Source organism: Ptychodera flava, chromosome 2 (assembly GCF_041260155.1).
Source record: "Ptychodera flava strain L36383 chromosome 2, AS_Pfla_20210202, whole genome shotgun sequence".
In the NCBI taxonomy this organism is placed as follows: Eukaryota; Metazoa; Hemichordata; class Enteropneusta; family Ptychoderidae; genus Ptychodera; species Ptychodera flava.
Window position 1 is genome coordinate 1,582,231 of NC_091929.1, and position 12,921 is coordinate 1,595,151.

Below are 12,921 nucleotides of genomic sequence, written 5' to 3' on the forward strand. Positions count from 1 at the left end.
TTGATCCCCAGAAATTTCATCTGAATTTTACTCTGATTACATCACGTGTATGGTGTAGCTCCGCCCACCAACTCCTTTACTAATTAAGTAGATTATGCATATGGCGTGTCATTAGTTAGGCGTGTCTTTCATTAATCCTAATGATTATTTATACTACAATGTATATATGGACCTGTGATAGTAATAAATGTCAAGATTTGAACTAGGTCATTAGTTAGGCGTGTCTTTCATTAATCCTAATGATTATTTATACTACAATGTATATATGGACCTGTGATAGTAATAAATGTCAAGATTTGAACTAGGTCATTAGTTAGGCGTGTCTTTCATTAATCCTAATGATTATTTATACTACAATGTATATATGGACCTGTGATAGTAATAAATGTCAAGATTTGAACTAGGTCATACTAAGACACAATACAAAGCTGTCTCCAGCCATTCTGTCTCTCTCTAACCTGAACCTATCCCCAACTGTGTACCCCACATATTGAAATGCAAACATATAAAAATGCAAACATATTGAACTCTCAATTTAATATAAAGTGGATCTTATCTGATCACAGCGACAAGTGGTAAGTCCAAAGGGATGGGGTTTTTTGTGCAACGGTTTACTTTATTTTATTTTATTTTATTAATTTTGACTGCGATATTTCAAATACAGATTTCAACTCTAAACTGTCTGACTGCTTTATTACTGCGCACCCGGTCCCCTCCACAAAGTTGAGGGACCTAGCTACACAAGTCAATATTTCCTCTCCAACCTGTAGACACACCACTATAATTGGTCTACAAACATTGTAAACATTGCTAATCAGCTGTCGTATCAGCACCACAGCCGTCCCACACATAGTAAAATAAGAGAATGGGTGAAGGGCCTTCATATGTTACACTATTGTAGTTCTTGGGTCATATCGCCCCAAGCTTGCATCTTATTGATTTTTGAGGAAAATTTATCACATTTTATAATGTACATGTTCCTCAATTCTCAACTGTGTGTGTGAGAGAGTGGTGAGTGTGGCCCTAGGATGTCCGTATTTGACAATTTAAGTTTTACTGTAACTAATTTATCAGCTTCTTTGTACCTGTTTTGAATGAGACTAACCTTGTCAAACTTGAAGAGGCTTTCCAAAAATTTGCCAGGATCTTGTAAGAGAGCTTTGCCAGGTTCCCAATAGTCATCTTTCTTTTCTCCAGGTTTATCACCAGCAACTCTCTTAGGTTTGACGCTTTTCATGATACACACAGCCTCTATCACAAGACGTACACCATTGGGTGGTCTCTGCATAGCACGTACCTACATAGGTTACAGACGAGTAAAACATTTGTAACTCTTTAACATGGTTCAGTCCAATCCCATAGCTGTCCATGAAGATGCTGCACTTCTATTCATGGCAATAGGGTATAAGGTTAAAGTCTGAGAATGTCAGTTACCAAAATAGTAAATTCTGCTAATGAACAGGAAATAATGCAACAATCACACATTACTTCAATGACAATTTTTCTTCTATGATTTAAAATTATAACAGGCGTTATTGTTATTGAATGACTTTACCTAAAACTTCACACCATTAATTTTGTTTTCAATTCAATCAGTGATTTTCAGGCTTGTGTAGCCAGCAGAAAATACTAATTAAGTTGTATTGACTTACTTCAATGCAAATGAAATTGTTGATTTTGTTCAATGGTAAGTATATATTACATAAATCAAAGCTTCATTGACTTAATACTTCAATGACATAATTTTTGTTCATCGGTTTGAGACTATAGCTATGGTAAAGCAACATCCAATGCTTGGTGAATTTCATTGACTTACTTCAATGACATCGTTTTTGTTCAATGATTTCAGACTAGCTAAAGCAGCATCTAATGCTGGTAGTGCTTCATTGAGATCTCTTTGTGCATCGTCAGCAATGGCTTGAGTTTCTCTTGCTTTCGCTGCAGCTTCACTTTCTTCTTTTTGTACAACCTTTTGTGTTTCTTCAGCAACAATCTACATAACAAGACATAGTTTATGGGTCAATATGTGTTTCCCAGCCAAAAAGCCTATTTGCACATGTGTTCACTAGTGTAAAACAGCATTCAATTCCCTGAGAAATCTGCTCTACTAGATGTACTGTTCTACAACTGTTCTAGATACTCAGACGTGCAAGTGAAGATTATGTGTTTTTGCTGTTGACGTAAAATAATCTGCCACTTGTTCAAAATATCTCAGAAACTGTTTTCCAAATATTTCAGTAAGTTCCTACAATCAACTTGAAAGGATTTAGTCATTTTAAAGGAAAGTTGTAAAAATACTTGCAAATTCATGCCGTTTTTCAAATGTTTGGCAAAAACAATTTACAGCAATCATAATTACATTATAACAAACAGAGCAATGTGTTCTATAAAGCAGTAGACACCTCAAAAGTGAAAGACAAACATTTGCTCAAACTTTCCTCAATAAAAACTTTCAGCCATAATCTTATTAAACAAGTCATCATTGATGACACAGTCCCCACTTGTTAATGGGTACTTTGATTAAAAGTCCTCGGAGAGGATAGAGTCCTCTTCATTAATTAGGTCTGTGATAAAAATACTTTGATACAGATGGCACTCAATGGCCAAGAATGAGTTCCATGGTGGTGAAAACAAAACCAAGGTAGGCCACCATCCTAATTACAAAAGGTCATTAAATGAGTCAATTAGGAATTAATCGACAGGATGTTGCCAAACATTTTTGCATACTATCCTAACACTAACAGATTATCACCGGTACCATATTTCATAAAGTTTGATGGACTATTTACAACACTATGAGATCAACATCTGTATCAAGTTTTATCAAATTTGACGCAGTATTTGTGGATATATCACTCTAATTAGGAAAGTTCATTACATATGTAATGAAAAATTAATTAAAATGACACTGATAAATGTCTTTTTCACTGTTAAAGCAATATCTGTACCACGTTTCATGAAATTTGATGCAGCACTTCTTGATATATTAGCCTAATTATGAAACTTCAATAATTGACATGATACTGCTACATGACGTGAAACAGATTGACAAGCATATGTATGAAATAGGTCAATGTCCTTGTACCAACTTTGAATTATACTGGTGGAAATATATATGTCTGAGATATGGCTCTGTACATGAAAAAATTGTAACAAAATAGCTGCAATGCAGCCGTATTTGATCTTACTGTTTAAAAAATACCGCAATTATACGGTGTTGCTCAAATTTGATCAGAATTGGTATATACCAGTATGGGTTACCAATGATCAACAATAAATGTTGTTTCTATCTGTTCAGTGGAGGAAAATTCTACGTTGATGTTATGACAATGATTTCTGCACAGTTCAACTAGAAAAACAACAAGAAAAAAATTCAAACCAGAAAAACAAGAATGACAAAAGTAATTAAGGTCTGAAACTTTTTACTGGAGGTCAACTTTAGCAACATGCATAGCAGAAACAAGCCCCTCTTAGTTTTAGTATAGATGGTCTTCCCCTCTCTACTGTCTGTGGTTTCAGCAGGTCTGTTAATATGTAACAGTTCATAAACAATGACAGGAAATGACTCAAGATCAGTGGAGTTGGCCTGTTTCTTACTGGCATGTCATTACTCCTGCACATTTGCAGGATTTCACTTTTTCTTTCCTCATTTGCACATTTTTGACACTGATGTGTTCAATTGAACAAATTCACATCTCAATCCCTGCATCTACCTGTACACCAAATACTGAGATTGTAGCTCTGGCGGTATGGGAGCCTTTGTGTGTGACGGACATACATCCGCACATACATACCCACAAATATACAGACATACAGATGCCACTGACTCATCATATAAGCTCTTTTTGGTATTTATATACAAAACCAAATATGAGCTAAAAATCGACATGCATATGTTTGACATTAGTCAATGTCCATATACCAATTTTGAATAAAATCAGTTGAGATTTGCCAGAATTATGGCTCTTGACATGAAAAAAACCATAACAAAGTGGCCACCATATGGCCATATTAGATCATATCGTGAAACAAATCGACATACATATGTATATCATAAGTCAATGTCCTTGTACCGACTTTGAATAAATTCGCTTGATACATGTCTGAGTTATGGTTCTGGACATGAAAAATCGTAACAAAATGGTCACAATGCAGCTATATTCAATCTCATCCTAAAGACATGCCTGAGTTATGGCTAGGACATGAAATAATAGTAACAAAATGGCTGCCATGCGGCCATATTGGATCATGTCATGAAACAAATTGACACGCATGTGTATGACATAGGTCAATGTCCTTGTACCAACTTTGAATAAAATTGGTTGAAACATGTCTGAGTTATGGCTCTGGACATGAAAAAATCATTATAAAATGGCCGCATGGCGGCCATATTGGATTGTACCATAAAACAAATCGACGTGCATATGTATGACATAATGAAGTAATCCTTGTACTAAGTTTGAATGAAATCACTCCAGGCATCTCTGAGATATCTGCGTGAACAGACGCACGGACAGACGGACGCACGGACATGACCAAACCTATAAGTCCCCATGGACAGCGTCCGTGGGGACTAATCAAGACAAAAACACAGGGGTCACAATGCAAATTTGGGTACTAGAGAAATAAATTAATATGTAACATATACCGATGTTTCAAATTCAAAATGGCCACCATTACTGTGTTAACTCTGTAGGAATTTGATTTGTGAAAAACTATGATGGTGACAATTTTTCTTACTTAATGAGTAAGAACTTCAAAATGAGCAACAACAAGTGGTAGATCTGAAAAAAATTGTAAAAGTTTCTGAGTCCGAATATCTGTCCCAGCCAGAGGCACATTCTAGTATAAAACTCGATCCATACCATGTACACTGTGAAGTTATGAGTCAGTAAAATAAAAAATGCAAACAAGAAGGTTGTAGCTTCTACTTTATACAATCTAACTATGTTGTAGGATTCTTACTGTATCTTTTGCAATCTTCTCCATTGTTTGTTCAGTCTCTTTGGCAGCTTCCTCTAACATAGGTTTCATTGTTTCCAATTCTTTCTGTAATTTGTCAACTTCTTCTGCTGTACTCAACAACTAAGAAATGAAGTCAAACAACAAAGGAAATCTGTCATTGCATTTGAATTTGGGGAAAACTTAGAAAATTATGACAACATTTTTATTTATTTTTGTATTGTGTGTGTAAAAGATTTCAATTCTGCAAGGGTGGTCACTTCTATGTAGAAAAAATAGTGTCAAAATAGCACTGGACTCCCTCTTAGAAAACACTAAATATGTTGATATGACCTGTGTCTATATCAAGCAAACTAAAGTTTCATATTGGTCAGCATTTTTAACAAAAGCTAAGTTTATTTAGGAAGTAAGCTTTTTTTTTTTTACTTAAACTTAGTTATGTATTGTTAGCTTTGTAGTAATTCAGAAGAAATGTAAATAAAAACATCATGGGAGACATGCAAATCAAATTTGAACAATTACTGGTAAGATCTATTAAAACATGTTAGTGCAAATGACAGTCTCCTCCTGTAATTGAGGTGATTTGATTTGATGTAAATTGAATTAATCAAACAGTCACTGGAAACCAGTGAAATGGTCAAATAGCAGTTTGTAATTGCCCGGACAAGTCTGCATGCCCATTGAAAGATGACTGTCAAGTCAAAGGTGTCGTTTACAAGGGCCAGGTATCAACAGGAGTCAAGTCCTGCTTCGCTAACAACATGAATCATTCCATAAAAAAATAATATGTGAACAGCACAGAATTGTCAAAGTTTATTTGGTATCTTAAAGACAAGAAACAGGTTTTTGATGTCTTGTGATCAATTATTGACAAAGCATTGAGATAGTCTAACACACACACACACACATATATATATATATATATATATATATATATATATATCAATAATATGTCTACGAGGATGTCCATGAGGACATCTGTAAACTTCATATATATATACCAGTATATATATATATATATATATATATATATATATATATATATATATATATATATATATATATATATACTAAAAATTGGAACTTAAAAATTAACAAATCTGTAAAATGAATATAAATCTATATATGAATCAATTTTATGTTTTGACCTTAATTCATATGTCAGTGTACCAAATTTCAAAACAATCGGAAAGACTGTAGTTTTGGGTTAATGTGATTTCAAGAATGTATTGAGGGTGAAATATGCCACAGTCTGTTGTTGAATTTTTGCAATGAACAAACATGTATACATTAAGACATACATAATCATAATAATTTTTATTTCTTATATAGCGCATTACATATTTAAATATCTCAATGCGCTTTCCATTAAAAACAAACAAAAGAGTGACCAATAATAACAGTAAATTTGAATATTCAATAAAAGTAACAGCTGGTAAAACTCAAAAAATGGTTAAAATAGATCAACAAATAAAAACTCGGGTATAAAATTACTTAAAAGGGTGTAAAACTCATGTATTAAAATGACTTAAAAAGGTAAGTTTTTAACCCGACTTTAAAATTATCGAGTGACTGAGATGCACAAAGGTGCGATGGCAAAGAATTCCACAAATGAGGCGCACATATTGAAAAAGCCCTATCACCATAGTAAGCTGTGCGACCAATTGGTTGATGTAACTTAATTTAATGTTCAATACAATGGTACATCCCAACCATATAAATGGGAGTGTAGAGCTAAGAATTCTTTTACTTCTGACAAAGATTGCAACAATTACAATTATGTCAAAGATTGCAAAAATTCAACAACAGACTGTGGCATATTTCACCCTCAATACATTCTTGAAATCACATTAACCCAAAACTAATACAGATAATTCACACAGAAGACAAACTCCTACTGATTCCAAAAGCTCCTCATACTATATTGCAAATGGAAGCAAATGCAAATGGAAGTGCTGCAAATCTATTATGAAATAGGGAATAATATTTATTGTGTGAAGTCATCCCATTTTTCATATACTCAATGTGAAATTCAATATTTACCTTATCTAAACCAGTCTTCATTCTGTTTTTGGCAGTTTTCAATTCAGTTTTCTTCATTCCAATCAGGTTGGAGAAAATTCCAAGCAATTCTAAGTATGCAGTTGGTGTGATGTAGACATGTCTTGAAAGTTCTGCTAAGAACTGACGTGACTTCTGTGCAACAGACTGGTGTATCTCCACACACATAGTGACCTGATTTTATAAGCAGACGTGTATGACATTATAAAAATCTGAATAACTCATTGAAAAATAAAATAGTGCCAATGTTGTTTAGCACAACTGACGATGATAAAGAGTTTATTTCTGATGTGGGAGCTGAATTGGGACACAACACACAAATTAGTTGCTGATGACTATAATGGTTTGAATTTCATAAATCTAAGACAGGGGAGTCACAGTAAATTTGGTGTGAAAGTGTGAATGGGAGATTGGCTGAAGCAAAATAGACAATGCCAATAATTTACCAGTAATACATTGAGCCTATGGGTAACTGACCATGGCCAGATAATGCCGAAGATCAACTGAGTTACATTTTGAGTATCGCTGCATGATCGCTCACGGCTTTTGATAGGAAAGCTGTCGTTGAAAATGTTGTTCTTGTGCAGCATTGTTGAACTATGTCCAGTGAATAGGCAAGCTATACATTTTAGAGCAAAAATAAATTAAAGTTATCTCATTTGTTGAAGAACAACAGCGCCAACATTGTTGACTTTCAACACGATCTCACATGTGCCATGCTCCACTGTTTGATGTACAAGCTGGATGCTAAGGATGATCCATTGGATTGAAGTATACTTGTCTCTTCCATGTGAGATTATGTCAGTTGTGAACTGTCAGATATTCAACATTTCTTGCAGAAAATACACAATACATGTATCATCAAATTGAAAATTGTATACTAAAAATATGAAATAGCCCAGTCATACATATTGGGAAAATTTCTTCAAATTCTTATCACCTAGCAACAACAGAGACCATCATTCTTCAGTCGATTGAAGGAGCCTTTCGTACCAAAAGATGCACTATTGCAACAAAAGCACCATCACTGTCAATTTCATATTTATAAGACATGTTCAAATACACATGGAAAAGTTTAAAACCTAAAAAATCGAACAACAGTGAAAACAAGATGGTATCACTATCAGTTTTGATTCTTCAACTCACATTTAGCTCTTGCATTGTGCGCATGTAGCTTTAGGTAGCTTTAGCAAAACTAACTAAAAATAAACTAAAAATCAAGTAAAAATGGATAAAAGTATTATTTAAAAATAATACAAGGCATGTATCACCACAATGTGAACATCTTTGACGATATTTCAACTTCACAGCAACCATCTACTAAACATTATCTAAAACTATGGACCCATACCAAATATTAAAATGATCAAATCAGTGGTTTTTAGGACAAATTGAAAATAGTGATTTTCACAAACTTTCCAAACATTAAGTACCTGATGTTCAGCAGTTTTTGACTTTAAGTGCGTTATGGTAACATTTTGTTTCTCCTATCTATCTATCTGTCTATCTATCTATCTGTCTATCTATCTATCTCTATCTATCTTATCTATCTATCTATCTGTCTATCTATCTCTCTATCCAGACTAGTTTACAGACACCCAAGCTGCCTACAGCGCCCTGAATTTGTCAGTCAAAGTGATAAAACGAATAGATAAGCTTCATTAACAATTGAAAAATATATACTTACTAATCCTGCTATAACTTTCTCTGTGGTTTCATCGTCACCTTGTTCAATATCTGGGATCTCAGACAGGAATGTCCTAGCCACTGACTGCAATGCATCATTTGGCCATTCACTAAACCAATCTATGGTACAACAATTGACAAGGGAGGGGAACTGACGAAGTCGAGCACGGAATATCTCGCCGATTGGACTGAAAAAGAAAGTAAACATGACATGTGAACAAACCAAACTAAACCTCACCTTTTACAATTAAGTATCAGTTGACATAGATTATTTTAAGTGTTCATCCCTTAATATAACACAACCATCTACTCAGGGTGCACGTAACCAACATACTTTTTTCAAAGCAATATTTCTTATCAAAGATGACATGAACACCCCCTCACACTATATATATTTTCAACAAGTCATCATTGATGACACAGTCCCCACCTGTTAATGGGTACTTTAATTACAAGTCCTCGGAGAGGATAGAGTCCTCTTCATTAATTAGGTCTGTGATGAAAATTACTGCGATACAGATGGGGCTTAATGGCCAAGAACAAGTTTCATGGTGGTGAAACGTAAAACCAATGTAGGTTGCCATCCTAATTACAAAAGGTCATTAAATGAGTCAATTAGTAATTAACCCTTTGATTGCTGTAATTTTTTCCCAAAAATGTTAGTGCAATATTTTAACAATTTTTATGAATTTTTCTGAAATTTGTTTTATTATTTTGGACCAAACAGACATCACATTTCATTGGCTACATGTTTTCATCAAAATTTTGGCAAAAATCAGAAAAATTTGACTGGGGTACATTTTTATAGGCAACAAAAGTTGACTTTGGCGCTCAAAGGGTTAATCACAAGATGTTGCCAAACATATTTGCATCCTATCATAACACTGACAGATTATCACCGGTACCATATTTCATAAAGTTTGATGCAGTGCTTCTGGACATTCACCCTAAGCAACAAAAATTCGTCATGTAAATGCAAATTGGCAATTAATTTAAACAATACTGCTAAGTGTCTTTGAATTGCAGTTACAACACTATGAGATCAACATCTGTACCAACTTTCATCAATTTGATGCTGTATTTGTGGACATATCTCTCTAATTAGGAAAGTTCATTACATATAAAATTACAAATTAATTAACATGACTGTCTTTATTCACTGTTAAAGGAATGTGAGCTTAACATCTGTACCAAGTTTCATGAAATTTAATGCAGTATTTCTTGACATATTAGCCTGATTACGAAAATTCAATAATTGATTCTACTTTAAGCAATTTGTTGATAAAATGTTATCATGGCAGTTCCACTTATTCAACTATTATGTTGCAACTTGACTTTTTTCAAAACTATTGATCTGTCTTTAACAACAGTTGTCTTTTCTTCAAGTAGAATGTCATATTGACCAGTATTTGGCTTGTCAACACACATGTACAAGCATCGTCATTTTTCGTTCAATGAATTTTAGTTCAGACTAAACTTTAATAGAAAACCATTTTTAATGCACGTTGTGTGGTGTCCGTACCCCACCACACAAAGTAGTTAAGGGGGCGCTGCACCCAAACTTACGTGAGGTCACCCAAAGTGAACTGCATATAAAATTTCAAAGCAATCGGACTTGCGGTTTCAGAGGAGAAGGCAAATGTTGACGGACGATGACGGACAAGACGGAAAATCAACCTATTTGATAAGCTCCGCGTTGCTGACAGAAGAGCCAATAACTATCTGACACTATATAAATTTGTTCCTTCAAAGGTGCGAATTTATCACAGATCATTGCAAGCGAGTTCTGTTTTTACCTATACATCAACGAAGCGAGCCACATAGTGGATAACGTAGTATTGCACTCTACACACTGCACTGCATGCAGCGTGTCGGACTGGGACAGCTGAGCATAAGCCAGACAGAGCAGACGACAAGTGCATGCAGGAGGACTCAAAATATTTGATAAACTGTACAGTAAGGCATTTTTATTATCAATAATGTGCACCATTATCAAGATTCATCATTTTATGTTTTACATGATTTTCCCCACAATTCCGCCCAGTCCTTTATTCATTTACTATAGGTAAGCGGACGAGTAGGAGGCAGTTTACGGAATTTAACGGTACAGTTTGCCAGTAAAACTCCGAGGCCCGCAGGGCCGAGGAGTTTTATGGCAAACTGTACCGTTAAATTCCGTAAACCGCCGACTACGAGTTCGCTTACCGTGTTATACCACGAATTTGCCGAGTTTTAGAGCCTTGTTTGCACGCCGAATGTTTTTATTTGTAATTTTAGTGCAGTGCAAGTTGAAACTTTGGCAGGAAAACATTGACGCGTTTTGACACCTTGTTGAACGAAAGTATAAAAAATAACCCATGATTGGATAAAACAAAGTTGACATGTGTTGCTATTGTAGTGCGATGACGTGGTTGAGCACCTGGTTTGATTTGAATCGTATGAATTATGTTTGATTGATTGGTTGGTTGAATGAAGTGAAAAGGTGTTTGCAGATCAACGTTAGAGTCACGCTTTGCTCATTTGAGTCGAAAACTTTGAGCAGCATACACGCAATTGTCGAGTCGCTCTACGTATTTCGATATGGCGGATGAAGTACAAATGAAGCTGTATCTGGTGCATTTCAACTACCAAAGCCAAAGATGGAAAAGAAAAGTCCCCCTGTCACACCAGTGCTAACGGCCACAATCGGAAGACCAAGCTACACAGCCACGTCAGAGAAAGGCGCAACAGAAACTGCAAGTACAAAAAAACAATATGTCTAGATCCACAATGACTGTGGTACTGCGTGTGTGTTTGCCTGTAGCTAGATTTGACTTTACCAAAGGCGACTGAAATCTCCACATTCAGTGTTTGACAACAGACTTTGAAGTCTTAAATTTCAGATTCGTATGATCGTGATAACAATAACCTTAACACAGAAGTGATATTTGCAATCACCGTTATTTCACGGTGACCTGTAATTGATTTTTAGATGTACAGTCGTGCAAAATTAATTCAGTCCGGTGATTCTTTTAAAGTGTCTTCACTCTGTACTTGATGGTGAAATAAATTTCTTCTGGATAATGTCTCGCATTTGTTTTGTTTTTTACTCGTCGCCACGTGACTTTCTTTTGTTTAAAAAGTGTCCATTTTACAAGTTCTTTTGTTTAAAAGTGTCCGATTTACTAGTAAACCTGACAGTTTTAAACAAAAGAACTTGTAAATCGGACACTTTTTAAACAAAAGAAAGCCAGGTGGTAATAATAAAATATTCGGTTATGGAAATTAGAAAGCATGGTTAGAACAATGGGCACGAGGCGGAGAGTGGTATAACAATCAAAAACCTTGTATTGTTATGTTTGCTGTCGGGCTGCAATGCTGAATAATCAGATACATTATCAGTAATACTAATAATGAGAGGGTATGACGTCAAAAATTTACTGGTATTGACGTATGTCATCACAGTAATCATTTGAGGTGTACATTTACATATTGCAGAAAGTACAGCAACTCATACACAGCACATTTTAGCAAATAACATAACACAGGATATTAAACTTACCTCATACACAAGACAGTATGTATATTACTTTTCACTCTCTTTGTATATGCTGAGTAGAGATTTGCTTTGGTAGGTTGCTGGCCCAGGTCAACCACTACTGGTTTCATTGCATTAAAAATCTGATCCAATTCATCAAAGCTGTAGATATTTGGTACATCTCCAGAATTCAAAATATTGTTGATATCTTCCAAGAAGGATTCATTTTTGATCTAAGGAAGGAAATGAATTCATATTATTGAGCTAGATGATAAGACGTTGAACATTTCTGTAATAAACATTTTTTAACCTGAGTGATGTTGGAAATAGTTTCTCCAGCATTGATAAATATCAGTATGTCAGAAAGTGCATATCATTGCTGGATTCTATAATATGACACAAAGAAAAACTAGCTTTGATGGAAATTTGTCTTCAGTTGACAAGTTGTACAGTCATGCAATTTTCATGAATTTCAATCAGGTAATAATCTGGATATATGACAATTATTGATATAAATTTCATATAGCAACATCAATTGTAAGATTTTCTGAAACCTATTTTGGATGATGTTGCCAATTCATTTTAAATTGCAACAAATGAAAACAAAATGGAAATTCTAGTATATTTACAACATTAAATTATAGAACACTTTTCTGGCAAAATCAACTCTGATCAGTGCTATACCTGCTTTTCTT

General features: G+C 34.7%; 1 protein-coding gene across 5 annotated transcripts in view; it reads right to left on the minus strand.

Moving 5' to 3' along the window:
- The window catches only part of LOC139151247 (dynein axonemal heavy chain 1-like), a 206,762-nt gene that overhangs the window by 65,669 nt on the left and 128,172 nt on the right, over nucleotides 1-12,921 (minus strand). For all 5 annotated transcript variants that reach the window (XM_070723939.1, XM_070723931.1, XM_070723923.1 and 2 more), the window contains 6 exons: nucleotides 12,251-12,459; nucleotides 8,711-8,897; nucleotides 7,006-7,197; nucleotides 4,966-5,085; nucleotides 1,817-1,993; nucleotides 1,106-1,297 (listed from right to left, as the gene is read on the minus strand). In XM_070723939.1, coding sequence (XP_070580040.1) covers nucleotides 1,106-1,297; nucleotides 1,817-1,993; nucleotides 4,966-5,085; nucleotides 7,006-7,197; nucleotides 8,711-8,897; nucleotides 12,251-12,459 — 1,077 coding nt within the window. The remainder of the gene's footprint in view (nucleotides 1-1,105; nucleotides 1,298-1,816; nucleotides 1,994-4,965; nucleotides 5,086-7,005; nucleotides 7,198-8,710; nucleotides 8,898-12,250; nucleotides 12,460-12,921) is intronic.